This window comes from Musa acuminata, chromosome BXJ1-6 (genome assembly GCF_036884655.1).
Source record: "Musa acuminata AAA Group cultivar baxijiao chromosome BXJ1-6, Cavendish_Baxijiao_AAA, whole genome shotgun sequence".
Classification (NCBI taxonomy): domain Eukaryota; kingdom Viridiplantae; phylum Streptophyta; class Magnoliopsida; order Zingiberales; family Musaceae; genus Musa; species Musa acuminata.
The window spans coordinates 6,919,846-6,946,733 of NC_088332.1; the positions used below are offsets into that span (position 1 = coordinate 6,919,846).

A 26,888-nucleotide genomic window follows, 5' to 3' on the forward strand; every position below is an offset into this window, starting at 1 on the left:
CTACAAATACTATGATAAAGGCTTGCATCACTTGTTGCTAACACAACATCAAAGTGGTTTAGTTCATGTTGATTCCTTCTCCTGCACAGGTGGTTTTCCATCTTCAATTGAGACCTCACAAGTCATGCTTTCCTTACTCTTGCCCCATAGAACACAGTAAAGGCCGCCAACCATTAGGATTCCACCTATGATACTGAAATCAAAATGATGACAAAGGATTAGATCACATAGATTGGATGGTGAATTCCAAAGACAGAATGAAAGCAGGCATGAAGAGCTCACCTTCCAAGATAAATCATCTCCCCTAAGAAAATAGTTGAACATAACATGGTGAAAACAAGAGCTAATGGTGTGAAGATTGCAGCAAAAACAGGGCCTTTCTTCTCAATACACCAGCTCTGTAAGTAGAAAGAAACTCCTGTTATGACAAGCCCCTGCCATGCAATCAAAGTAGAATTCATTAGTGACGATCGAATCCAATTGACACCAATAATGCTTTTTCTTGCTCTGTCCAGCGAATTCCTTTCCAAAAGGATAATTCACCAAAGAATCTCTCTTTCTTGGGGAGGCCATCAGACCGTGTTCACCAATAAAAAGGTTTCATCCACTAGGATTAGATAAGATAAAGATTTGCAGTGTTGAGAATGCTTACACAATAGAGAATAGCAAGTAGGCCCATGTCCAAATGCAACTTCCACTTTGTGCTATCCCTCTCAAATGCCATTGCAACAAAGAGAGACTGAAAGGTGCTGAAGAGACTCTGGAGAGTGGTGAAAAGTAGCTTGGAGGGGTACTCCTTCAACACAATCCCCTGTCAAAGAGATGTGGGCTGGTATCAAACACTCCTATATTGCTGTCTTTAAATAGTGCAATGTGTGTCATGGATACCTGTAAGACTAACCACAGGGACCAGGTTAAGTTGGCGATGATCATGAAGAAGGATCCTTTGATCCAGGTGGCCTTGGAATGAGCCAGGGCATGATCTTGGTTGCTTGTACTGTGGCCATGGTGGGGGAGGAGGTTGAAGGGATGGATATAAGGGCCTCTGTACAAGGCAATGGTGACCACACCAGCCAAGCATACTGTTACCCCCACTGCCTTGCATATTCCTGAGAGGCTCCTCATTTTGATGCTCTCCATTCTGGAAAGCAAAGTTGGACAAATCATGCATTATAAACCACATGTATGTCTGTGTACCTCAAAATCGACCATGAAGCTTTGGAAACAGAGCTTGATTCCACTGAATATGATGTATGATTTTTAAGAACATTTAGAAATCAGTGTGAGAGAGAGTTTTTGTCAGAGATGAATGCATTTCACTCATAGCCATTTGAGTTGCTCGAGGCTCTCAAACTTCCATGTAGGATTCCATCTCTCTTTGATACTGTACATTATCCATTATTATGACAAGAGAAGACTGAATCTTCTCATTGGTTTCCATGTAGGTTTCCATCAAAGTGACAAAAAAGGCAGTGAACAAAATGAATCACAACCAATGCTTGCACATTAAGCCAGTGATTAAAGTGCCTCATCCAAGTTTGTCGGATCCTTAGGTTTGACAGTTTGATGCAAATGTTCTATCAACGATGACAACTCGTGAGAAGTGAGAGAAAGAGAATGATCGGTCAACTTATATGCCTGCTTTCTGATTCCATCAAATGAGATTCACATAGATAGGTGATTAGAAACTTTGCAGCGTTCACTCCATTTCCATGTTAAGTCAATCTCTTCTTCAGACAAATGTATTGCTTACTCCAACAAGAACAGCAAAAGGCTCTGCCATTGGCCGTAAGATTTCTATTTGGAAATTTTCAGCAATAAAGAAAAGTAGTCGAAAAGATCGATATCTAGCATAATGAAATTTGATCCTCCTCTTGTCTGCTGAAAATATTTGAATCTCTCTTTAATTCTAGTATTGTCTTTCTAAGTAAGCAGATAAAGTCGGTACAAGAGTCACAAACCTGAGGAGCACAGCCAAGAAGAAGGTGAACACTGGGATGGAGTTTGTAGCCGCCGAAGCCACTGATGCTGAAGTATATTTCAGACCGATGTTATACACGTTAAGGCTCCAAGTAATCCTGAAATGAAGCAAATCAACATTACATGGGGGGTTTATACTGACAGAAACCAGCAGCAGCTTATCCAGATCAAGAACATACCCAAGTAATGCAAGCAAGAACAGCTTCAATGATATCTTAAAGGTCAGCGGATGAGAGCTTTTCCTGAAATCAATAACCAACATGAAGTCTGCAGCTAAAGAAAGAAGAGAAACATTTCGGAACAAGTTCAAATCGCGATACATTTCCACCTTTCAAAGATGACTGCAATCGGCGCGAGTAGTACAGAAGCAGCAGCTTGCCGATAAAAGATGAACACATATGTGCTCATACCCTTGTCGAAAGCAGCCTTTGATATCACATAGAACCCAGCATACGCAAGTTGTATGAGAACTGCGGCAACATATGGCTTGTTTGCTGCCATGACTCTCGAGCTTTTGCCTCACAGTTTCAAGGATGGAGCGCTCGGAGAAGAGGTGGGTGGAAGTGAGATGGGTGTCATCCTTTTGTATAAAAGGAGCGCTGGAAGGACCCACTTCGACTGTATATCTGTGATGTGCACAGCATTTTCGCTGCTTTGAAAACGCCTTCGGAGCAACTTAAATCCCATCGATAGATTTACTTGTTCTAATCACTTGCAAATTTTCTTTGCTTCAATTATTAGATTTCCTTCATTTTTCTCGTCCAGCAGCATTCGGAGAATGAAAGCACAGAAAGCCCGGATATGTTGCTACAGATGATAAGCAGATAGGAAGCACTGTTCTAGCTATCACGTTTCATGCCAAATTACTCCTGCTTGAGTCCAAAGCAGCCGGCGATCATGGCTGTGACAGCATCGCAGACAAAGGAGTGTGATTATAATGCACCACATGGTAGGATGGCTCACAGTTTTTGGTACCTTTGTGGGACATGAACTCAGAAAACATAGTGGGTCGCAGCACCTGAGCAGCACTGCAGCTGCAAGCTTTCCTCTTTTAAGTGCATCGATCATTGCGATTACTACGCAAAACTGGTTATTTTTTAGAATTGGAATCTGCTGATCGGAGCTTAAGCCCAATTCTCGACGTGGATTTTGCCACACAAAGTTGCTTCTTCGACTTTAGTTTACATCATCATCATCATCATCATATTAGTCTTTGCTCCGCTATGACCCTCTCTCTCAAATATATCATTGATGCTGGTGCACAAGGCATCAGGTTGATATGGTTTGATATCCTACAGATAAACTAAAAGGAAGAAGACAGAAAAGAGAAATGAGAAGGCAGGATTCTTCTCTCTTTATCAAGAAAGCTTTTCAGTAAAGAAGAAAATGTTCTTCAAGAAAAAGTATATGGACCATTCATGGAACTGGCCAAGCTGCTACAGACCAAGGTGAAAGCAGCTACCTAGACCAGCTCCACTGCAAAGAAGAAGACTCATTAGATCTGTCCACACAAGTGCCAGAGGAATGTGAAAGGTGTGTGAATCAGAGGCCTTCCTTTTGGATTGCCCGAAGCTTGAGTTTGAGTGGTGGAGAAGAAGACTAATGACAGACTGGTAGTAGTAAGTGGTCAACTGGCAAACCATCGCAGCAAAACTCCTAACATTGTCACAGCATCAAACTCTGAGATCTCTATCAGACTACAAAGCTTAAGTGGCGATCAACTGAAAAAGATGTGTCATTACCATATTCTCATCATATATGATGACAACTAACATCGATGCAGCCCCTAAATAATGTAAGCTTGTAAGTTCTCGACTAGGGTTGGACCTACATGCCTTAGCTAGCCACTAACTCGTTCGCACCACTACATAGTGTGTGCACCTTTCCATGATCATGATGCACAGCACTCATCACCACCATCGCCGATCGGGATCACGAACGCATCTCGACGCACCCATCGCAATCGTGATCCGCACCACACAGTGCTGCACGAGGAGACAACCACGGGTTTCAACAGCTGCGGCCACTGCGGAGGGGGACGTTTTCCTCAACGTGATCGAATCGAGCGGCCAGATCCGAAGTGGGACGTCGATCGTGGCCGTCGGCGTCGAAGATAGTGGCTGGCTTCGGTTTGGCTGTCCCTGTTATAATTCACCAGCTTCTTCATCTTCTTCGTCTGGTCCTGATCCTAGTACGGTGCTGCTGTTGAACAGCATCGACTTGTCCGCGACATGGCCGCCAGATTCGCATCACGCAGCTCCGACAACAGCTCAGGTGCCCCTCCCCCAACCTTCTGGTCTCAGAGTCAAGCATCAATGATGAAGCACCTCCAACAAGACGACTGACAACATGAAGACGATGATCACATACACAATTCGGGAAGGTTAAAGACGACATGATCCATGTGCTTGGGTGGCGCAAGAGACCCGATTCGACATGATCCATGTGCTTGGGTGGCGCATGAGACCCAATTCCAAAAGGTGCGATGTGTTTGATTCTGCTGGGCTGGTGGTGCGTCGAGGTTGCAGCAAGGAGTTATCTCCATTACTTTCACCTGCTTGTTTCTAATCTTGGCAACCCTTGCTGCTAAATATCCAGTGGCACTGAGAGAGTAGTCGTTTTGGAGCACATCGGCCACCATGATTGGAGTTCTTCTTCATGCCCAACACTGCTGTCCAAGGAAAAAGAAAGAAGCATGAAGAAGAGTTAGAAAGAGAGACAGCTCAAGTCATGCGAGATACCACCACATGCAGCTGTTATCGTCATCGATACTATTACTACAATGGCAACAACAAGTGATATGGGCTTTGTAGCACCCACATTAGCTGACATGCGTGCACCGGAGATGATCTTCTCATTTCTCTTTCTGAATCCTTCCACAGCTTACAGGTGGATGCATTAACCAAGACAGTGCTGCCAAGATTTTTTTTCTTATCAACTTAGTAATGCAGATCACAGAAATTCCACAACAGATGAATCTGAGATACTAAATATTCAGCAGATGTATTATATACACTACTTTTCTCCATGAGCTTGACTCTATAATTCACTAATATAGCAGACAAATTAAAAGCATTGATTCAGTTAGAACCTTCAGATGAAGGGACAAAATGGTTTAAACCTATAAAATCTATATATTTTTTGGATTCTGATGAACACTCATCAGCGCTATTCACATTCAACCCATTCTCCATTTCGCTACTCAACAAGGACGAGGCATGAAGACAAGTGCAAGAAGAGAAGGAAGATGAGAGAGAGAGAGAGAGAGATTAAAGGCATTCGGGCCGGGCTTGGGATTTGCAGATCAAAAAGCTGGGTTAGCCATCATAGATTGTCTGCAATGAACAGTAGAGGACGAAGAGAGGAAGAACATCTTCTTGGACGAATCTCTTCTCTTCTCTCTCTCTCTCTCTCTCTCTCTCTCTCTCTAATGAGCATCACTCATCACCGACGCAAGATCGGACAGTCAACGGCGAACGAATCTATCTTTAATTAGCCATTACAACGACTAAATATATCGTCGTAGGAGCCCCCACAAATAAGGCCGAATCAGAAAATGGATAGCGGAAGGGGTCAGTTCAAATACGAGCGGAAGCACTTCTGTCTTCCTTCCGACGATGACGTGGACGATCCGCTGACCTCTCGTCCTGTGGGACGCAACCCATCGGGGTCCACTCTCACCTCATCGGTTAAGTCGTCCCCCCAACGTTATCGTGGTCACCGATTCTTACTTCGCATCGCCCGGGGTACCGATTGAATTGTCCACTATGCCCTTCGATGGTGCCCTACGTCGAGCAAAAGGGTCTGGAGTATTTTAGTCAAATCACATCTTTCCCGATGACCAGGACTCCGTCCGTTCCGCCCAACGCGTGCGACGAGTCCCGCGAAGATAACGTATGCGACGATATCTCAGCCGTTAAATGGCATTACTTCGAATCACAGCGGTCTGTTTCTAATAACGACGCCCGTTAAGGGTGGCGGTCTACAGTTAACGTGGCTGAACCGTGTCGCGCCCGTGTCGAGTGTCACGGGAGACCCTTCTCTATGCGGTTAATTAACTCCTATTTAACCGACCATTAAGGAATTAAGCACGATTAAGAAGGAATAATCTTGTGGTTGTTACCCGAGGACGAGACGATCCCTTTGCCCACGGCGATCCAACAAAACTAGGGTTTCGAGCATCCGCCATTGGAAGACCTTTGAATCGACTTCCCTTCCTTGCCTCCGATCTCTCTCTTTCCCCGCGTTTCGGCCTTCTAATTTGATCACATTCGTTGGTCGTTTTGATTCTTTTGGCTTCGGTTTTGGGGGGATTCGACGGTGCGACGATGCCCCCTGCCGACCTGCAAGGATCATCGGCTCCTTTCGCTTTCGGCGCCCTCTCTATCCTGAGCTTCCGGCGCGACCAGCCACTGATGGACGCCTACTTCCACGGCCACGACGCCGGCGGAGAGCAAAGGGAGCTTGTCGCCTTCCAGCGCCAGATCGCCGACCTCTTCCAGGACCTGGCGTCCGGGGATGACGACGTCCTCTCTATTTCCTGGGTGCGGCGGCTCCTCGACACCTTCCTCATGTGCCAGGAGGAGTTCCGCATGATCCTCTTCGGATACCGTTGCCCATCGGACCCTGTCGACCGCCTCGTATCCGATTTCTTCGACCGCGCCGTGAAGGCGCTTGACATCTGCAACGCCGTGCGCGATGGCATCGAGCAGATCCGACACTGGCGAATGCACCTCGAGATCGTGCTGGAGGCCCTCGGACCGCAGCAACGGCCCCTCGGCGAGGGACATCTCCGCCGGGCCAAGAAGGCACTAATCGAACTCGCCATCCTCATGCTCGACGACAAGGACGCCGGCTCGGTCCTCTCCCACCGCAACCTCTCCTTCGGCCGCAACGGAGGCTCGTCATCTTCCTCGTCGAACGACCGCAGCGCCCACTTCCGCTCCCGCTCCTGGAGCATCTCCCGGTCCTGGTCCGCGGCGCGGCAGCTGCAGGCCATCGGGAGCAACATGGCCGCGCCTCGAGGCCACGAGGTCATCGCCGTGCCGGTGTACACGATGAGCTCGGTGCTCCTCTTCGTGATGTGGGCACTCGTGGCCGCCATCCCGTGCCAGGATCGCGGTCTCCAGGTCCACTTCTCCATCCCGCGCAGCTTCCCGTGGGCGGCCCCGATCACGTCGCTCCACGAGAGGATCATGGAGGAGTCCAAGAAGAAGGACAGGAAGAACTCCGTCGGGCTGTTGAAGGAGATTCACCACATCGAGGAATGCGTGCACCACCTGCTGGACCTGATGGACGCCGTCGGGTTCCCGATGGCGGAGGACACGGAGGCAGAGCTCAGGCAGGGGGTGCAGGAGCTGGCCCAAGTCTGCGAGGCTCTGAAGGACGGCCTCGATCCCCTGGAGCGCCAGCTCAGGGAAGTATTCCTTCGGATCGTACGAAGCCGCAGCGAGCGGGTGGATGGCACACTGAACGATGCCGAATGAGATCATCACGTCGAGATCTCCTCTGAAGTGGAACTATTATAGGTGTGGATTCCAAGCTGCATGTGGAAACAGAAGAAGCGCATGCCTTCTTCTTCCTGCAAACAAATTTCTGCTGGTAGTGCTGTTGAAATTACCAACTTACGTTCTGTAAAATAGAAAAGGTCGAATTTTGTGATCATGATGACGCTGTTATGTTATATTATAGTGTCTTCGGTGTACATTTTTTTTTGGTTCATCCAAATCTACTACCATTCTCGGACATAATGCATCAAAATTTTCTATTCGCTGGGCGATGAATCGATGTTTGGCATGAAGGCTCAAAATTTGGCTGACTTATATTTCCATAGAATTCTTGCACGGGCATTACAATCGGTCAACAGAAGGGTACATTTCTTGGATCAGCACTTGCGTCTCCGCAAACATCGAATCACTAGCAGAAGCTTCGTGATTCCGAGGAGAGAGTGATGTGGAAGAGTCTGGGAAGAAGAAAAACATCTTACGTTGTGTTCAAAGGTTCTAGTCAAGATCAGCCTGCGGAAACTTATGTTGAATCCCCAGGAGACGTAGCCCAGTGGTGATCGACTTCCTTCCTCGGACACACATACATAACCAGGCCATACGGCATCGTCAGCTGCACCAGGTTTCGATACTCTCTAGTGATGGAGGAAGAGCAGCATGAGGTGGTGATCGTGGGAGCTGGAATCGCGGGGCTGGCGACGGCGGTGGCGCTCAAGATCGTGGGCCTGCAGACCCTGGTCCTGGAGAGGTCCCCTGAGCTCCGCGCCACCGGAGCGGCCATAGGGCTGTCCTCCAACGCTTGGCGCGCGCTCGAGGTCCTCGGCGTCGCCCACAAGCTCCTTCCCTCCTGTCCGACCGTCCCAAAGTATGCCTCGGCTTCTTCTGTTCATGCTATTTCTCCGAACACCTTCAGCACTACTAACATATGATGACCGTGAATTGTCACTGCTTTCCCAGAGCGGTTGTCACAGACCTCCCCACCGGATCAATTCAAGCGGTGCCCTTCACCCGGTCGCAGAGGTACTCGTTTCTTACCACCGTTAAGCTTGAAGCAGATCGACCTGAAGGTGTTGTGCGTTGAACTCACAGGGGTGACACGGCAACTCGAATAGTGCACCGGAAGGATCTGTTAGAGACGCTTGCTGAGGAGCTGAAACCGGGAACCATAAGGTTCTCGTCAAAGATAACCTCCATTGATCAAGACGCGTCGTCGTCTGTCACGGCCGTGCACTTGGATGACGGATCCGTCGTCAAAGCCAAGGTATATGCGTCGACTCTGTTACTGCACTTGAATGATCTCAGTCACATGATACGATCTCGTGATCGATGTGCAGGTGCTGATCGGCTGTGACGGTGTGCACTCGGTGGTGGCGCGGTGGCTGGGGCTCAGTGAGCCGGTTCATTCCGGTCGGTCGGCCGTCCGAGGCCTTGCGGTGTTTCCTGAAGGCCATGGGCTCAAGAACGGAGCCGCGCAGTACGTTATTGATGACAAGAGGGCTGGGTTTGCTCCTCTTAACAGCAACGACCTTTACTGGTTCATCACCCACCCCTCCACTGCAAGAGGCAACCCTCTCTCTCTCTCTCTCTCTCTCTCTCTCTCTCTCTCTCTCTCTCTCTCTCTCTGATTCTTCACGAACTCATGCAGAGAAAGAGATAGAAAGAGACCCCGAGCTGATCCTGGCGGAAGTGACGGAGAAGCTTGCCATCGACTTTCCACCCGAGTTCCAAATGGTGGTGCGCCACGTCGACCTCGCCACCCTGAGCTGGGCACCGCTGGTCTTCCGACTCCCGTGGGACGTCCTGCTGGGCCGGATCCACAAGGGGTGCGTGACGGTCGCCGGTGACGCCATGCACCCGATGACGCCGGACCTCGCGCAGGGCGGGTGCACAGCGCTGGAGGACGCCATCGTGCTCGCGCGGAACCTCGCCGGGGCACGGTCCCGGGGCCAGCTCGCCGCGGGGCTGGAGAGTTACGTGCGGGAGCGGCGGTGGCGCGCCACGTGGCTGATCGCCGCGTCCTACCTTTCCGGGTGGGTGCAGCAGGGAGGAAACGCCGGAGTGTGGCGATCGTCGGTGGAGTGGTTCCGGCGTAACATCTACTACAAGTTTCTCCATTCCAGGATCTTCTTCGCCGTCCATCAATACGACTGTGGGGATTTGCTGCCAGCGGAGTAGCAGACCCTTGCCGTCGACGTTACAATGATGGAGCTGTTGCTCCTATCAATTTGCTCTCTGTTGACTAATAACATCATAGCTATGTGATGTACAAATAAGGATGGCTTCATTCATTCACCACTCACTGTCTCTTTGTGAAATGCCATGCACTTGATCATGGTCATGATAACTATTCATTTTGAGATAATTAGATATTTTGTTTGTGTAAATATAAGGCCGCAATGGTGCATCAAATGCACCATTGATAACTATTCATTTTACAAATTCTCATATTTTTATCTTAAAAAAAAATTATAACAAAAGATTCTAAGATTTGTTTGAATAAAAAAAATAATTAAGAATTGATTACTAAAAGAACTAATAACTTAAATTAGTAAAAAGAATGCTGTAAAGCTAAATTTATACATTACAAATATTTATGAAAATGCTTTGCAAAGTCAACGCAAAAAAAAAGTAGGGTCCAGAATCATATCCCCCTGAAAAAAGCAGGGCAGCCACTTCTTGTTCTTTATGACATAAAACAAGTCTATCTATAATTATCTACTAAACTAACCATTGGTTAATATACTTTGAGACCATCCTTAATGCTATTGTTTACTCCCACATGCGTACCAACAGACACGTCTAAACCATGGCTGCTATATTTACGTGGCTCCAACTTTTGCCGTGTGTAGAGACAACCAAAGGAGACTTAGTCCAATTAGCTTAATTTGCTACCTCTCTCTCTTTCTGTCTCTCGTGCAATTAATGACCATTTCAAACCTCCTTCACGCTTCCTCCTCGGTTTCCGCCACCCTTTTCTTATCCCTCCTCTGCTTGGGTTCATCGTTGACACCCTCTGTTTTCCTCCTTTTCCTCTCTCTCTGCACCACCCTTCTCTCTTCTACTTTGCCTCTAGTCAGTTTTAATCTTCTTTTTGGTTCTTGAGACGAAGAACACATCAAATAGGAGAGGTGGCCATTGATGGAGGGAAATCAACCTCGTCTTGCACAGAAGTCCAGCAGCTTCACCGCCAGTCGCGATGAGAAGCATCACGAGATCGACCGCAACCTCTCCCTGGGATCCTTAAAGCTGGAGCAGTATGGGAAGAGAGTGACGCATGGTGTGGACACGATAGAAGAGGAGGAAACCGAGGAGAAGCCCATAGCAGGCAATGCTGAGGAGCCGCAAGCCAGCTTCTTCTTCATCTCCGAGAACATCGATGTATTCCTCACCGTTCTTCTCTCTGTTGAAGAAGACGGCCGAGATGAGAGCCGCGAGCCGCCGGACATCCCTGAACCCACCGTCGAACGGTTCGTCACTTTGTTGGAGAAGGAGATCGGTAGGTACGAAAGCGGCGAGGCTAAATGGTGCTCCGACAATGACGAATTCCCTCTTCTTGATGCGATCGGCAGGGTGTCGAAGCTGACGGTGGCGGTGACGAGGTTCTCGTCGGACACCAGGTATAACCAGGCGATGAACCGAGCCGGCGGCGTTCTCCACCACGCCATGTGCTTCCTCGAAGACGAGTTCCACTCATTGCTTCAAGATCCCAGAGCAAAGCATGATGCCGGCAGCATCAGCTTGAAGGCCAAGCGGCAGCCGTCGTTTAGCCTCAATCACGATCCCGACCGCAGTGTACGGCCCTCGTCGGAGTCCATTTCCGGCGAGTCTCGGCCGCCGTATCCACCGGAGACCGTGGAGAGGCTGCACGGGATCGCGGACGCCATGATCTCCGCCGGGTATGACATCGAGTGCTGTCAGTTGTTCGCCATCGCTCGGCACAATGCCTTCGAGGCGGGTTTGCCGAGCCTCGGCTTCGACAAGGTCAGCATCGAAGACGTGCTCAAGAGGGCTTGGGATTCGCTGCAAAGCGAGATCGCGACGTGGATCAAGGCCTTCCGCCACACCATCACGGCTTCCTTCGCCGCAGAGCGCGACCTCTGCGAGGCCGTGTTCGCCGGTCACCCCGCCGTCTCCGATCGCCTGTTTCGCCGCTTCGCCCGTGGCGCCACCGTCCAGCTCATCACCTTCGCGGAGGCCGTCTCCATGACCAAACGCTCGGCCGAGAAGCTCTTTAAAGTGCTCGACATCTACGAGGCCTTGCGCGACGTGACGCCGGCCGTGGACGCCCTGCTACCGGAGGGGGCCGAGCAGGACGAGTCCTCCATTATCGCGGACCCCAAGGCGGAGATCGCCTCGGTGCGGTGTCGTCTTGGGGAGGCCGCCGTCGGCATCTTCTGCGACCTTGAGAGCTCGATAAAGGCCGACAGCAGCAAGACCCCTGTGCCGGGCGGCGCAGTCCACCCTCTCACTCGCTACGTCATGAACTACCTTAAGTACGCCTGCGAGTACAAGAACACGTTGGAGCAGGTCTTCAAAGAGCACAAACATTCCGAGAAGACATCATCCTGTGCGGCGGACGGCGAGGCTGCTCGGGGAGGCGGCAATGGCCGGAACGGTAGCAACGGCGAGGGCCATAATCCATTCGCAGCTCAATTAATGGAGGCGATGAACTTGCTGCACTCGAACCTGGAGTCGAAATCAAGGCTCTACAAGGATCAAGCGCTGTGCAACATCTTCCTGATGAACAACGGGAGGTACATCGCGAAGAAGGTCAAGGGGTCGCCAGAGATCCATCAGCTGCTGGGGGAGACGTGGTACCGGAAGCGGTCGTCGGAGTTGCGGCAGTACCACAAGAACTACCAGCGGGAGACGTGGTCGAGGGTGCTGGCCTGCCTGCGAGACGATGGACTGCAGGCCAAGGGTAGCGTCGCGAAGCCGGTGCTCAAGGAGCGGTTCAAGAGCTTCAACGCCATGATCGAGGAGACCCACAAGGCACAGAGCTCGTGGGTGGTGAGCGACGAGCAGCTGCAGTCGGAGCTGAGGGTGTCGGTGTCGGCAGTGGTGGTGCCCGCCTACCGCTCCTTCCTGGGCAGGTTCTCGCAGTACCTCGACCCGGGGCGGCAGACCGAGAAGTACATCAAGTTCGGCCCGGATGACCTCGAGACCTTGATCGACGAGCTCTTCGACGGCAACCCTTCTTCCACCGCAAGCAAGAGGAGGCCATGATTGGGGGGGGTGGGGGGGGTGGCGAGATTCTCAAACTACCCAACCTTAATTTTCGTGCTACTGTTCGTCTTCCTTATTGCCTAAACAACTCTGTTAGAGTTAGATACTGCCACCCCATGTAATCTAAATCTTTAACAAATCGAAAGCAACTTCAGTCAATTAGATTTTAAAGAATCAAGAACTACTTCATTGAATTTAAGATGTAAATGTAGATTTCGATCGTCTGGTAATAGAGGAACAGATACTAGAAATCCAATTGTTCATGTAGCCGCATCATGAGAATAGGGAGATCTATATGCACTGTAATCATGTGAGGAAATATAGCATGGACTGCAGTGATTGCAATCACGAGTGATGTTTAGGATCTCAACCCAGTTCACGGGCTACCATGCAAGAACTAGACAATGCAAACACCAAAAAAAAAGGACAAGAACAGTCTCCATGTCCAAAACTTTAGCTTTCTGCAGTGTATTGTTTCAGTAGCCCATGCCTACATCATAATGTCATTCCAGATCTATCAAACACGGCACAAGCTTTACCAAAATGGAGTCAGAATCCACTAAAGATCATAGTCAGGTCAGGATGATCTCCACATGAATCCGTACCGTCTCCCATTAACTTTCAAGGAAAATAGCGCTGACAGATTAACAGATCTAACAAGCACGAAGAGTAAGAAATAGCATAAGAACAACAGCCATTTCATAATCTCCAAAGATCAACTGCATATTTATCAGGTTCCAGAGTCCTCGAGCCATACAGCCAAATCTACCAAGACACATACACACATATATGTAGTTGGATGATACACATTGCCGTCGCAGCAATGCAGCTAGAAGAGAGGGTTGGCATTAAAGCAGACACACATGTAGAGATGCAGAAACCTTTCAGTAAACAGCATCACGATCACCTCCTGCAGCGGGTGATGACCTCGCAGTTCCTGGAGTAAGGGTGGACGGGTCCCCTGGCCCTGTAGCAGTTGTGGGTGTAGTAGGACCGCCCGGAGCGGGGCGGGCAGGGGACGCGGTTGGCCGAGAGCGCGGCGTAGGAGATGTAGTAGCGCATCCGGTGCCAGAAGAGTGACCTCCTCGCGTCCTTGCTGACTTCGTCCTCTCCGATGCCTTCGCCGTAGAACTCCTCCGCCTCCTCCTGGGGAGCGAAGGGGAAGGAGGAAGGCCAGTCCATGGCTTCTCTCATGAGGCTCAGCCCGGCGTCCTCCGCCTGGGCTTCGACAATGGAGGTCGCTGCATTGGCGAGGAGGAAGGTCAGGAGGAGAAGCTTGCACAGATCCATTGTTGGAGCAATGAATCAAACCGTGGTGTGGTCTTCTTTTTGTGGTGAGCCTGTGAGTGACACAGAGCGGCCTCGTGGAACATCGCATGAAGACAGCTGGATTTGGCAGAGGTGAGTGGATCGCATGTTTGGGATCAACGGGTTTTCTTTGCCTCTAGTGGTGGATGACTTGGGGCCCTTTGCAGGAGAAAACGAGATCCCAGTCGTTAGTCATGTTGGTGTCTGAGATGTCGTAGGGGATCTGGATGGGACCTGAGAACCGCGGCCTCCGAAGGTGGCCCCGATTCCGGGCAGTGAATGCTACTAAATATTAATGCCCAACAGCATCATAAAATCGTACATTTACCCACGCCATCTACTTAGAGTGACAGTGTACGGACCCACTGGTCGTAAGCTATGGGCCCCAAGTGTCTTCCCAAATCATGATAAGGGTAACTGATAGGAATGTATCTATTACCGAAGTAAAAACCCTACATCACATGAAATGAGAATATAAAAATTTGACGTGGATCGAATCATAACGATTTGTTTACAACGGTTTCGGTATACCTATTATAACGGGTCGAAGACATCATATATCGGCCGATGCCCCGTTTCGTATCGTACATCTTGCGCTCGCGCCTCGTTGGGATTCCTCCGTGGCAGCGTGAGAGATGGCAGCGGCAGGAAGTGGTGGTGCAGGCGGAGGAAAGGTCTCGTTTAAGGTGATCTTGACCTCCGATCCGAAGCTGCCCTACAAAGTGTAAGTCCTCCTTTCTCTTTCCGCCTACCGTCTCTCTCTCTCTCTCCCCTTCGATTTCTAGGGTTTCGTACGCCTTAGTTAATTTGCTTTGAATCTTTTGTGCTGATCCCAGTTTCAGCGTCCCGGAGGCGGCACCCTTTACCGCTGTGCTAAAATTTGCTGCGGAGGAGTTCAAGGTCCCACCTCAGACCAGCGCGATCATTACCAATGGTATAGTTCTACCCTTTCTAGCTTGTGATTCTAATCTACCGCGCATGAGAAGGAAAAGATGAGACTTGGGGCCTTTTTTTTTTTTTTTGAGAATTATTCGATTTGGAACCTTTTTTTGGGTTAATTCGTGTATATATTTTAAGGGTGATTTGCCCTTTATGCAGAATTAGACTTATTTTAAGGTTCTACCCTTTTCTTTCATCCCAAAACAATGGGTTAAAATGGTTAAGTTAAAGTTGCTAATAGTACTATCATTATACCAAGTGAATTTTAGTCTTATCGACTTCCAATATGGGACTGATCATGATGTTACGTAACATAACTCACAGATCAAACCATAGCATGATGTATGTGAGACGAAGCCAATAATCGGGGTGTTACAAACTATTCTAGTTAAAAGCTTGATGTCCTCGTCAAGATCCAGCATAACCCAGATCAAATCCTAGCATTAGGCATGTGAGTCACTCCGATGAAGGGTCATCGGACTAATGTTGTCAATGGAGGGAAGGCAAACAGAATTGCTTAGCAAGTGTGTTTCATTATTTAATGAATCTTCCACTTAGCTCATCTCTTTTTTATGCCTAAGACGGAGAACGCTTCACAATTCAATGAAGCTTCCACTTATTTAATGGGATAATTGACCTTTCAATTTTGTTTAACCTCAAACCATTAGTTAAAATGCTTTAGTTAAAATTGTTAATAGTACACCTGTCAGACCCTTATAAGTCAATCTTAGTCTTGGTCATTTTCGATATGTGATTAATCGTCATGTTACATGTAATTTGTTTTGCATTGGATTTATCTGTTCGGAGTACTTGAAAGTCTTGACCTTTTCCTCCTCTTTGCAGATGGTGTGGGTATCAACCCGCAGCAAAGTGCTGGTATGTTATTGCCATCCTTGTGTACCCTTACCTGTCAATATCTCAATTTTCCTGTGACACTTATGTTTTGGTTAATCTAAGTTGGAAGTTATCATGTCAATTTTTTTGTTGCAATCACAATTTGAGCTTCTCATGTATCAATGTTTTACTCAGCTATCTTTCATTATCATGAGATCCCTTTTGAAACCTTTTAGTGGCTTTGATTTGATGCAAGTTTGGTATAGAGATGGAATGATACTCTTTGCTCGATAATTTGCAGCCTTTTAATTCATTTGTGAAAGAATGTTTGACTAAGACTCATTAAAGGTTCATGCCATTAAGATTTTCAAGTGTGTTCATTCTCCTAGTTACTCTTGGTTTTTACTGTCTTGATTATTGGAATGCTATTTAGATAATCATAACCATATTCTTCAAAATTGGGTGACCAAGGGGCTATTTATATTTTTCGTGAACAGGCGAATTAGGATCCTAGTAATCACCAGTTCAAAATATATTTGTAACTATTTGCTGGATCTAGATAGTTCTCATACATATTATTTAAAGTTAGTTAACTTCCCTTCAACGCATAAGGAGACATTTTAAGATATTTTGAACAAACCTGCAGGAATTAGTTTACTGAATATTGCTAAATAGGAAGCGTCAATTTTATTTTCTATGTTTAAGTTGTCCTGATCAGTATAGAATTGAGGCAATGCAACTGTTGAACTTGTGCAATACCTGGGATGATGTATCTGTTTTGGCAACAATGTCTTTTGCTTCATGTCAAGTATTTCATGGTATTGGCAAAACACAACTCGTACACGAATGCAGATAAATGGTTGCCTCTTTGTTACATATAAGCATGTGAAGATTTCAGAACAACCAATCGGCACATAGAGTGGCCTCTTTTATATATAAAGCTTGTATCAATGCATTGATCTGTATGGCGATGATGATATGGCCAATTATTCTTATTCTTCCTCTGAAACTTGATGGCATTTGCTGATTTATATAAGAAATGTATGTGCATATGCAGGCAATGTGTTTCTGAAGCATGGCTCAGAGTTGCGTCTCATACCTCGTGACAGAGTTGGAGGAAGCTTATTGGATGTTTAGTACTACCATATCCAGAGCTATTGGGTTTTATGTTTGCCATTATGTTTATTAGCTTTCTCTCTGAACTTGTTATTCTACCTCGCATGATAAGATAAATAACATCGATTATCACATTTTACATGATCCTAATAAATTTAACTGTTACCCTGTTTGTTCAATCGAGAATGCAAGTGAATATTCATTGCACCTGTTCTATATGTCAAAACTCCAAATGCAAGGATATTTTTCTTGTGGTCATCAGTTGAACATGATAGTTATTCTCGAAGCACCGACATGTCAATTCCTGTGCATGTACTTGTTTGACTTTTGGGATGACCATGATAAACAAGTAGTAATTGTTGATGAACTTATGCGTCATGGCGGGTGAGTCAGCACGGCCTGGTTCGCGGGTTGATGTCGGGAGTCTTCGGTTGACAGAGTTGGTTGTTGAGGTCGATCACGCTCGTCGGACAGGATGCTGGCGTCGGGATGTTGAGTGGTGTCTCTCGGTTGGGATGGTCGTGCCTCGGGGGTGGTCGCTCTCCTACACAAAAGGCCCTCATCTAGTGGTTACCGACTTTGGCCCCTCAACGAGTAAGTTAGTGTTTGGTTCTGTTTATTTTTTACATCATTCTGGTCAGATGTCAGTCAAGGGTTTTTATACTACTGTACGAGGGTTGGTCGTATGCGGGTTTGGTGTGACGGTCGATCCTCGAGGGGCGAGGAGGTATCTTTGTGCGGTCGTCGTCTCAGAACGCACGGAACAATGCCAGGCAACGTCATCCTGAGCTTTCCGGGACGGGATGTACTGAGGAGTGCCTTGGTACGGATTCCGGTTCGACGCATGGTAGTACTCCTCTGACCTGGCCACCGTGGCGTGGTGCCGCGTTGATCGTGATGTGGCCAAGGTCCAAGATATACCTTATCAGTAATGTATCATGATTGATTGATATACTTAATTCAACACAATCTCTTGTCATACCGAAGCAAGAGAATTGCTAGCAACATCTATTGTTTATTAGATGAACACTTCGTGCCTACTTGATCTTGCTGCTATGGTATGTGTTTGCAGTGTGGATTAGAACATTCCATGTCCATATTTTTTATTGGTGGGAAGGAAGAGATGAGAACAGTCATCTACAGTGTGATTCCCAGGACATATTTAGTACCTCAGATATACAGACATGCACATCAAATACCTCAGAAATAATAATAATAAAGAAAGTTCGAATACAATAAATTTGATTTTACAAAATTGGCCTAACTCGACTTATTTTGTATGTCTTTGAGTAATTTAAATTTGATGAGAATTTTTTTTAATAAAAGGTAAAAAAAAATATTTACATCCTATGTCATTTCAATTTTACTGTAGAAGATGTTTGTATCTCACTTGTCGTAAAAGATTACATTAGAGATTTGTCCCTATGGTTAAGTCCATGCATACTCGTAGAGAATACATCATTTTTGACCCCCCAGAGATTTTCCTTTTATCATCTCTAGCGAAAGTATTGATTGAATTTTACGTGTCAAATTTTGATTGGCTGAAATTAATAGCAGTAGTATCATCCGTCTTTATCTGGTTGAGGTGTCTTTCTTTTTCTTCATATCGGATCGGACTTTTTGGGATCGAGGTCCAACACTTAACCTCGACATGGATCGGGTTATTTTTCCGGATTAACCTGGGTCCGTTTACACCTGTGGCCACCAACTCATTGATTTGCAGGGTGGAGATTAAGAGTCGTAATTGAATTTGCGGCTGTGATAACGCCCGTCGTTAAGTACCTCGTAACTCCGCACCTTCTGGAGATTCCAAGGACGCGATATAATCAGAGAATCAGAAACGTCCGTCTCGAATCGGGCGGTAGCGATCCCGACTACATCTTTGTTTCCGCGGTCATTCTCGGGAGGAGAGGGCGGAGTGTCTGACTCCGTAGCTTGGTTTCCTCTCTCTCTCTCCTCGTCTCGTTCTTGGACCTCGAAACCCTAGCGATCGCCGATACCAACAATGGCCTCAGGTAGATTCTCATAGACGAATTTGCTTCCTATTTGACGCTTTTAATTACTCGTCGATGGGTTCCCTGTCGGCCGGTTTGTGATCGAATCGAGATCTTTCGTTTCCGCAGATGAATGGCTTGAAACGTTTTTCTTTCTTTTGTATTATCATGCTTTTATAGTTTCGGAATTTGACTGGCGTTTCTGCGGCGAGGTGAATTCTGGCTCAAACTTGGAAAATTTTCGTTTGTTTGATTCGATGTTATTCTTTTGTGGGTCAAAATGGAGTTTGTTTTTCTGGGTATGGATTCTCTCTACAAAGAAGATAATTTTGATCTTGCAATCATGTGGTTGTTTCTGTTGTCTTTTAGATTATTTTTGTGATGTAAAAACATGAAGATCGTCTGGGTGATTTCGTGATTTTTTTTTCCTTTTTTTGATTGAATCATGAAATCGACGCATCTTCTGGTTTACTGTGATGTCTTGTTGAGCTCTCTTTGTGCTTCGTGTTTTATCTGGCTATTCTTTATTTCAGTAAGGCTCCTTGTGCTTTGGAAGTATTCATAAGCATTTTTAATTGTTGTCCTAGAAATTGAAGGACAGCAAATTTCAACATCAACCCAAAGGTCTTCACAATTGGAGAATGAACTTTGTCTTTGTGTAGGTCTTTTAGTCGTCCATGTACTGTTAGAGTTCCGATGCTGCTCGACTGAGTTGAACTGACAGAGATATACCATACGAACCCTTTAGAAAATCAACTGTTGCATTTAATAGGACAAGAGGTTTTTCTTTCCATTTTGAAAATTTTCAAGGTATAGTCACTGATTGTATCTTACAATGTGTTAATGATACATATATCTTGTACTTCAACGTTCAAGGTGCAGAAGCAAAAAAAATGATGATAAGTTCATGTTATTGCTTATGAGAAAAATAATCTGACGTTATTGAGGAACCAACTCTATGCTGCTAAGTGACAACCTTAGAATGAAGTGAAGGATCCTTAGCTTTGTCTATCTTTGTCGCTCTTGAAAATTGTTCTAATCATATGAGCATTTAACTTATATCTTTGAAGAGTTACATTGTTTTTGTGGAAGTCATTGTTTGTTACTTCTCTACTGAATTTATGATGCATTTTTCTGCAGATGTTTCCATCCCAGTTCCTTCAGAATTTGGCACATTCTCTCGTCTGAGGACCATGCAATTTGTTGGAACAGAGAGACCTTGGCTAAGTAAGTTCATTGTCTAGTTCTTACTGCAGGTCCAACCCTTGTAGTTGTTCCATGGTGTTTCCAATGGCACTTAAATTTATGTTATCATTAGCTTTGGATATTTTATTAATTTAAGTCTGTATTATATTGGAATGTATATTTCTTTCTGAATTGTTTTCATGTTCTTGGTTCTCTTAATCAGATCTATATGGGAATAGGGTCCGACCTGTTGCTCCCTTTGGAAGTGTCAGCAGTACACCTTTCACTGATCCTTCTCTGATACATCGATGTTTGCCAGATGAGTTGCTCTTGGAGGTACTGTTTTGTTTCTATCTGTATTGCACAAAATATATCAAGGCATGCTGCTTGAATTCATTCTTTGTTTTTCTCTATGGTTGACAAGATGTTCAAGTAGCAAGGCCAGAATCAGAGGTCATTGCAGTAACTTATTAATACACCGAAGAACCATAATATATTGTCTATACATCATAGAATGCAGAAACTCAAAACGTCTTTTTATTTCACTTGAATTTTTATTTGTTTCATAGGTATGGTAGGTTTTCTATCACATTCTGACATTTTTGTCACTTCTTTCCAAGCTCATAATTAGCTCTCATCTCTCAAACAATTGCTTGAACTCGTGTCATGAAAATAATAATACTGAATTGCATATGGATGGTTGTAATTAGGTTTTCTCAAGAATGAATCCCTACACTTTAGGGAGGGCGGCCTGCGTTTGTCGCAAATGGAGGTACGCTATTCGGAATCCCAACTTGTGGCGCAATGCATGCCTGAAAATTTGGCAGGTACTTGTAATTTTCAGAAATAGTTGATAGCTGTTTTTTTTGTGAATGATTTTCACTGATTCATATAAACCTGCTTATGAAGGCTTCTGGAGTGGAGACAAACTACAGAATTGTCCAGTCTCTCTATGATGGTTCTTGGAGGAAAATGTGGGTCTGGAGACCAAGGATTCGAAATGATGGTAATGCTTCAACATTTTACCATGAACATGTGACCATAAACATGCTTATAGACTGTGGTTGCTTATAGTTGCATTGATGTACTGTGATAAATCTTATTTTATTAATAAACAGTTTAAAAGAAGTACGTATGTAAATATGTTTGTGGACTGTGATCCTGATATCTGTACATTGTTGACTCTACAAATTGCCAGTTTTGTCTATGATTTCGTAGTGACTCATCTGGCCAGTGGCAATTTGTGAATTTGCTGTGTTGTATAAGTAGAAGTGCCCACCTTTTCTGCATACAATCTTTTCCCCATCCATATGGATGGAGCTCTTGTCACGATTTATGAACTAATCAAAAAACAAAATATTGCTTTATCTATTGTTTATTCTTTTTCATCTATACATCAACAGTGTCAATCTGGTCCATTGTAATGTATCATACCTCATCATGCCTTTTACGGACTCTTAGGTGCATTAAATTCTTGAAAAGTGACTTCTTTTACCATAAAAAAGTTATTTCATTTCCCATAAAACCTTCAACAGAAACTGCATGTTCATTTCCTTTTTTGCAATGTTAAGAAAATTTTCAGCTTCTTTTGTATGACTTTTTTCATCATTTAAAATTTTAAATATCTCCTAATCTGTTCAAATTCAGTTTTTAGGTATATCATTTTTGGGGTTCAGAAAGTTTTACAAGTTTCCTTATATTATCAGGTCTCTACGTTAGCCGGAATACCTACATTCGTACAGGGGTTGCAGAGTGGAAAGTTACAAATCCTGTCCATGTGGTATGTTTTTTTCTGAACCTTTTATGATATGTGATTGTATTTATACACATCATCTTAATGGCTCCTTTGGAGGCACCAAAATGAATCAATTTCAATTGTTGCTTACAAAGTACTGACATGCTTTTTAGGATTTTTTTTTCCTTTTACACAATGAATTTTAAATGTTTACTGGTGCAGGAATCTTTATGTTCAAAAAGCATGGTTCGTAGATTGTGTTTATTTCTAGGAACTTTATGTTCTGTTTCTCAACTATTTTATTATTCTCTGCAGGTTTGTTACTACCGTTACTTGAGATTTTATCCAAGTGGGAAGTTCCTCTACAAGGTTTTAATTCTGAACTGTAACAAGGAATGATGAATTATATTCATGATATGATTGTCATGCTATGAATAATTTGTTCTTGATTAATAGATCTCTTCACAAAAAGTTAAAGACGTGGTTAAATGCATGAATCGTGCATCTAAAGCTGACTGTGTCTTCAAAGGTGACTATATCTTAACTGAAGATCAGGTTAGTTTTATTTTAACTGAAGCTTACACTTTGGTGCATATCCTCTAAATCTGTCATTATTGGATGTTTCTTGGTGACCTTTTCTTTCTTTGCAATAATTTGCTATCTGGCTGCTTTATGTATATCACTTTGTTATTGACTTTTTGTAGGTAGAAACTGCTCTCTTATACCCAGGCTTGCGTTATACTTTGCTGAGAATGCGACTTAGGTACTACAATGAAGTTGTTTTTATTGAAGTTTAGCAATGAGTAATTTCCTTGATTAAAAGCCAGTATTAAACAGTTTCTCCTCCTCAAACCAAAAGGTTTCCCTCCTTCAAGTTGAAGGTATTATCTACTTCTTTGGCTTTCTGTAGGCTCAGAGGTACAACTCTAGGGGCAAACAATCGGCTAGATGTCTTGAAGCTTGTTACAACTGGTGTAAATGAAAGTGAAGTAAGAAACCACGGAGATGACATGCTTGGAATCGTGGAAGGTTGGGAAGAGGATGAGACACATGATCCAGATGTGCCTGCTATATCCCACGGAAGGGGTTTGACACCGTTTGTGTTTGTTTCATTTGAAGAGGTATTCTTTCTTGCAAATTCTGCAGTTTATGATAAAGCACTCAGTTGTTGCAGTAGGTGCTTCTTGTATTTTAATTCTGCTGTAAAGTTTTATTGTCATGATAGTTTCTGTTTGCATGCTTTATCTTGGGAACTATGTTGACTAGTAACAAGTTATTTTCATGTTATTATTGCGCAACATGTCGTCTCAGTTTTAAAGTTGCATAAACAAGGTCGAAAGACCTAATTCGAATGATGAATCTTTGAATTTGATACTATGTTTCTACTAAGAACCAAGACCAAGATTCTTGATTTTGCAGCCAATCTGTCCATTCATCAAAATGCCATTCTGTGATTATTGTGCTATGTCCTGACCGTATGGACATCTTAATTTATTCCGAGTTTGCATGTTGTCTTGTCATGCCAGCCAAATTTAGCACAGTAACATTTCTCTATAATATCTGTGCTCTTTCTTCCTCTGAAGTTGTCTAATATGTTGCAAATAGTGTTGAACTAACAAATTGTCTTCACCGCATGTCACAGGCTGAAACGTCGGTGTTGAATCTTCCTGTGGACAAGATGGATTACTTCGTACCTGGCTAGCATTCAGATACTGCTATGTGCATACTACTACTACATATTGCCTTTTGCTATTCATCATTTGTGGTTTCCATGTTGTTGGTCCTTTTTGTTTGTAAGTCAGCCTCTACTCCATAACATCGGCTTACTATTTCCTTGGATTGATTAGGCTGCTTTTAACTTTGGGTGATGGACTTTTGTTGGAGACAGTAATATGATGAATAGAAATATGTTGTAAATAGGTTGTAGTCACAACTATCGACTTGTTGCCTTTACAATCTCTCCTGCGCATGCTCTTTCTCCAGCTATAAGATCACTGTAAGTTGGCTTCTTTTACCATATCCTTGGATTGATTGAGGTTGATACTGTTGGATAAGAATTTAGCTCGGGTGCTCGGCGTGATAGATATATATTTGATACGATAATAAAACAAATTTTACAGAGCTTTCCTGTGAATCTGCTTTGTGTGTGTGACATGGCAAACTACTTTGCACTACTGGTATCATGAATTGATTTGATGATGTATATACATGTGCACACGCAAAAGAAAGCTACCAAAACGGCAACTTGTTGGTTGACCGAAAAGAGAATCGGATATCCAATTCTCCACATGTGTTAGTCAACAATTTATAAATTCTCTTTCTTATTAGATAAATGAAATTTTCTTTCTTATTATAAGAACCAACTTAGTCATCAGATTTTTCTCTCTATTTTCTTTCTCTTCTGTCCCTCTTTTCGTTATTTTCATGTTCGCTTTAATTCTTTCCTCTCCTTTGTTATCGGAGCTAGCTAGTTATATATTAGTACATAGATTTTATTTAGTTTTCTCATCTCTAAACTAAAAGTATTTATCAATTATAAAAATAATAATTTTATATATTTTAATATTATCGGATTTATCAATAGAAGATATAACACTTGATAGCAAATACATACATGAAAATGATAAATAAAAAAATAATTTTAACATCTTAGGTGAGACAAGGACGATGACCACTCTACATTGTCCTGCATTTTCGTTGTTGTCACTCTACATCTACGAAAATGCAGGTGAGGCAAAGGCCTTACATCCCACTGACGCAAATGCCTCATCCCACTAAAGCAGATGTAGAGTGATATTAACGCAAATGCATGATGCAAAGCAACAATTGTCCTCATCCTCTTCCTCCTCTACCTTTGTCACGTCACTCATCATCGCTCTCCATTCTTTTCCTCCTTTGACGTCGCTCTCAACCTGTGTCGGTAGGATGTAAGGCCTTTACCGTACCTCCTGTTAACACAAATGTAGAGTGGCTATCATTTTCATCCTCTTCCTTCTCTCCCGTTACCTCACATCCTGTCGCTATCCTCCCTTTTCCTCCTCCAATGACACTCTACATTTGCGTCGACAAGAAGTGAGGCATTTATGTTAGTACTGTGCCGCGCTTTTCTACATCTGTGTTAGTAAGACGTAAGACCTTTGCCTCACCTCTCATTAGTCTAAATATCTCATATGGGATGTTGAAATTATATTTTTGCTCATCATTTTTGTATAATTCCTGTATGTGTTATTAAGTGTTGTATCTTCCATTGATAAAATCGATAACGTTAAAATATATTATATAATTAGCCCCTTCATATGTATTCCCCTTTGCTCTTGCTTTTGTTGATTTTTTTTTTTTTATCCTCGTCTTCACGACTAAAAAAAATCATGGGGGCGTTTTATCGCAGGCCAGATACGGGGTAATTCATCAGCTCAGTGGTAGTCTTCACGACTAAAAACCATCCTTCTTGGCCCACGGGAGCTCAGTGGATGTCGGCCCAAGTTAGTTATTCGGCCTTGAACTAATAAGCCCATGCATGAAGTTGGATGGGCCTTAACAGAGCCCATGGAATGTGAATAGTACCACTGAGCTGATGATAAACTTGGCCCAAAACCAGAATGCATTTTAGCTGCTTTCTCTCCACATTTTACTTCGACGCCGAAAAATCACAAGAAAATTAAGCTATCAATTTGCCCCTTTCTCGCTGCTTTCCTCCAACTAAAATTGCTATGCACGACACATCGGTTACATTCCATGGCTTACATTTGTTGGCTGCTAACGCCTCCTCACTCCGCCGAGTGAAGGAAATACCATACATATGATGGCAAGCGGAGAGATCAAAATGGTACTGCCACTTACTGCACACATCTGGAATACAGGTATATGAACTTGACTACAGAAACTGTAGGATACTCAATAAAAGGTTCCACAAATTGTGCCTCCTCTTTCTCGAGATGTTACTTGCTGTTCTTGGGTTCCATCCATCCTTTATATTCCCTTTACTTTTCATACGACTAATAGTTCAGATGTAACGGAAAGCTAACTGCATGCTATTTGTTTGGACTTCCCCAATCCATCTCCCTGCAGCTTTGAACCAGAAGATAATGTCCTTGGAGGTCACAGATCTTTGGATGGAAGGACATCTGTTGAATACCTCAGAGGTCACAGAAGATAATAATGTCCTTAGCGTAAGATGAATACCAGAAGCTGCTTAAAGACGTTGCCTTTAACTGGTGCAATTATCCATATCTTTAACTGGTGCTTAAAGATGAATACCTCAGAGGTCACACCTTTAACTGGTGTGATCCAGGAGTCAACACCAATGAGTCTTGGCTTTGATCTCGCTCCAGAAACCATATCAGAGGAAGCCAAAGTAGATTCATCCGGCGGTTTCCATCAAACAGAGACCACTATGGCAACTTTCCCACCCGTCTAATGTGGCATTTGTGGCTGCAAAGATGGCAGAACTTCAAATCCTTTGTGAACTTTCCCCATCAAGTACCAGCTTACGCCTCCCACTTTCTTGAGACGTTTCTAGTGAGTCTTGGCTATGAAATGGCTTCTGAAAATATATCAGATGGAACTAAAAGGCATGAGAACCAAAAAGATCTATCCAGCAGTCTGCAACGAACAGACCACTATTATGGCAACTTTCCCACCCTCCTCAAGTTGGTATTTGAGCTTGCAGAGATGGCTGAACTTCAAATCCTTTGAACTTTGCCCAAAGTACTGATCATTTACGAGGACACTTGTATTCTCCGAGTGTAGCAACTTGGAGATGAAGAGGAACTAGATAGACACGGCACCTGCAACTTGGTTCCATTCTGAGGTCAAAAAACTACACTTTCTGTAAGTTATTTGTGCCAAACACTCTGGAACAATATACATTTTTTGACTCGTTCCACCCGATAAAATTGCATCGATTTAACATTCAGTGTGGTGTCATGAAAAATGTGTGGAACTCAAGTTATCTGTGATCTCTTTCGTCCGAGATTGTGATCGTAATAAAGTTCATATTTCCGCCGGAGCTTGGTTCTGGCATTCTGCACTTATTGATCTGAGTATTTCTTCTAATCTTGCGGGGAA

The 26,888-nt window shown here is 44.5% G+C and overlaps 7 protein-coding genes across 9 annotated transcripts; 5 read left to right on the top strand and 2 right to left on the bottom strand.

Annotated features, from left to right (window-relative positions):
- Positions 1-2,564, bottom strand: LOC135677671 (WAT1-related protein At5g64700-like). Its single transcript, XM_065190041.1, has 7 exons — positions 2,309-2,564; positions 2,160-2,222; positions 1,962-2,078; positions 889-1,141; positions 653-811; positions 283-434; positions 1-193 (listed from the first exon to the last, which is right to left on the bottom strand). Exons 1-7 carry the CDS (start codon positions 2,479-2,481, stop codon positions 64-66), a joined length of 1,047 nt encoding a protein of 348 aa, XP_065046113.1. The 5' UTR covers positions 2,482-2,564; the 3' UTR covers positions 1-63.
- A 3,608-nt stretch (positions 2,565-6,172) lies between these two features.
- On the top strand, positions 6,173-7,701 carry LOC135675929 (protein BYPASS1-LIKE-like). The gene has a single exon (XM_065186580.1). The coding sequence runs from the start codon at positions 6,309-6,311 to the stop codon at positions 7,464-7,466; it is 1,158 nt and encodes a 385-aa protein (XP_065042652.1). The 5' UTR covers positions 6,173-6,308; the 3' UTR covers positions 7,467-7,701.
- A 373-nt stretch (positions 7,702-8,074) lies between these two features.
- LOC103988275 (monooxygenase 2) lies at positions 8,075-9,779 on the top strand. The gene is made up of 5 exons (XM_009406824.3): positions 8,075-8,349; positions 8,442-8,504; positions 8,574-8,745; positions 8,819-9,047; positions 9,130-9,779. Exons 1-5 carry the CDS (start codon positions 8,126-8,128, stop codon positions 9,657-9,659), a joined length of 1,218 nt encoding a protein of 405 aa, XP_009405099.2. The 5' UTR covers positions 8,075-8,125; the 3' UTR covers positions 9,660-9,779.
- A 711-nt stretch (positions 9,780-10,490) lies between these two features.
- On the top strand, positions 10,491-12,710 carry LOC103988277 (exocyst complex component EXO70C1-like). The gene has a single exon (XM_009406825.3). It carries the CDS (start codon positions 10,623-10,625, stop codon positions 12,708-12,710), a length of 2,088 nt encoding a protein of 695 aa, XP_009405100.2. The 5' UTR covers positions 10,491-10,622.
- Positions 12,711-13,392: 682 nt separating this feature from the next.
- LOC135675931 (protein RALF-like 34) lies at positions 13,393-14,027 on the bottom strand. Its single transcript, XM_065186584.1, has one exon. It carries the CDS (start codon positions 13,998-14,000, stop codon positions 13,614-13,616), a length of 387 nt encoding a protein of 128 aa, XP_065042656.1. The 5' UTR covers positions 14,001-14,027; the 3' UTR covers positions 13,393-13,613.
- Positions 14,028-14,516: 489 nt separating this feature from the next.
- Positions 14,517-17,086, top strand: LOC135675932 (ubiquitin-fold modifier 1-like). The gene is made up of 4 exons (XM_065186585.1): positions 14,517-14,742; positions 14,855-14,952; positions 15,801-15,833; positions 16,849-17,086. The coding sequence occupies exons 1-4, from the start codon at positions 14,654-14,656 to the stop codon at positions 16,926-16,928; spliced, it is 300 nt and encodes a 99-aa protein (XP_065042657.1). The 5' UTR covers positions 14,517-14,653; the 3' UTR covers positions 16,929-17,086.
- Positions 17,087-18,736: 1,650 nt separating this feature from the next.
- On the top strand, positions 18,737-23,754 carry LOC135675930 (F-box protein 7-like). Of its 3 annotated transcripts, none has more exons than XM_065186582.1 (11): positions 18,737-18,922; positions 20,042-20,128; positions 20,310-20,422; positions 20,797-20,913; positions 20,996-21,092; positions 21,793-21,866; positions 22,137-22,190; positions 22,278-22,376; positions 22,526-22,584; positions 22,732-22,942; positions 23,464-23,754. In XM_065186582.1, the coding sequence occupies exons 1-11, from the start codon at positions 18,913-18,915 to the stop codon at positions 23,521-23,523; spliced, it is 981 nt and encodes a 326-aa protein (XP_065042654.1). In that variant the 5' UTR covers positions 18,737-18,912; the 3' UTR covers positions 23,524-23,754. The 3 variants fall into 3 exon arrangements, with proteins under 3 accessions (XP_065042654.1, XP_065042655.1, XP_065042653.1); XM_065186583.1 differs by lacking the exon at positions 18,737-18,922 and adding an exon at positions 19,687-19,711; XM_065186581.1 differs by lacking the exon at positions 18,737-18,922 and having other exon boundaries at positions 20,011-20,128.
- The last annotated feature ends 3,134 nt before the right edge of the window (positions 23,755-26,888 follow it).

Coding starts and splice junctions, on each gene's coding strand:
- LOC135677671 (XM_065190041.1), bottom strand. CDS start 2,481: ATGGCAGCAAACAAGCCATATGTTGCCGCAGTTCTCATACAACTTGCG. Junction 2,223..2,308: donor ATTGCAGTCATCTTTGAAAG/GTGGAAATGTAT, acceptor TATTGATTTCAG/GAAAAGCTCTCATCCGCTGA. Junction 2,079..2,159: donor TTCTTGCTTGCATTACTTGG/GTATGTTCTTGA, acceptor GCTTCATTTCAG/GATTACTTGGAGCCTTAACG.
- LOC135675929 (XM_065186580.1), top strand. CDS start 6,309: ATGCCCCCTGCCGACCTGCAAGGATCATCGGCTCCTTTCGCTTTCGGC.
- LOC103988275 (XM_009406824.3), top strand. CDS start 8,126: ATGGAGGAAGAGCAGCATGAGGTGGTGATCGTGGGAGCTGGAATCGCG. Junction 8,350..8,441: donor TCCTGTCCGACCGTCCCAAA/GTATGCCTCGGC, acceptor CTGCTTTCCCAG/AGCGGTTGTCACAGACCTCC. Junction 8,746..8,818: donor GATCCGTCGTCAAAGCCAAG/GTATATGCGTCG, acceptor ATCGATGTGCAG/GTGCTGATCGGCTGTGACGG.
- LOC103988277 (XM_009406825.3), top strand. CDS start 10,623: ATGGAGGGAAATCAACCTCGTCTTGCACAGAAGTCCAGCAGCTTCACC.
- LOC135675931 (XM_065186584.1), bottom strand. CDS start 14,000: ATGGATCTGTGCAAGCTTCTCCTCCTGACCTTCCTCCTCGCCAATGCA.
- LOC135675932 (XM_065186585.1), top strand. CDS start 14,654: ATGGCAGCGGCAGGAAGTGGTGGTGCAGGCGGAGGAAAGGTCTCGTTT. Junction 14,743..14,854: donor CCGAAGCTGCCCTACAAAGT/GTAAGTCCTCCT, acceptor TGCTGATCCCAG/TTTCAGCGTCCCGGAGGCGG. Junction 14,953..15,800: donor CAGCGCGATCATTACCAATG/GTATAGTTCTAC, acceptor TCCTCTTTGCAG/ATGGTGTGGGTATCAACCCG.
- LOC135675930 (XM_065186581.1), top strand. CDS start 20,023: ATGATGCATTTTTCTGCAGATGTTTCCATCCCAGTTCCTTCAGAATTT. Junction 20,129..20,309: donor AACAGAGAGACCTTGGCTAA/GTAAGTTCATTG, acceptor TCTCTTAATCAG/ATCTATATGGGAATAGGGTC. Junction 22,943..23,463: donor TGTTTGTTTCATTTGAAGAG/GTATTCTTTCTT, acceptor CGCATGTCACAG/GCTGAAACGTCGGTGTTGAA.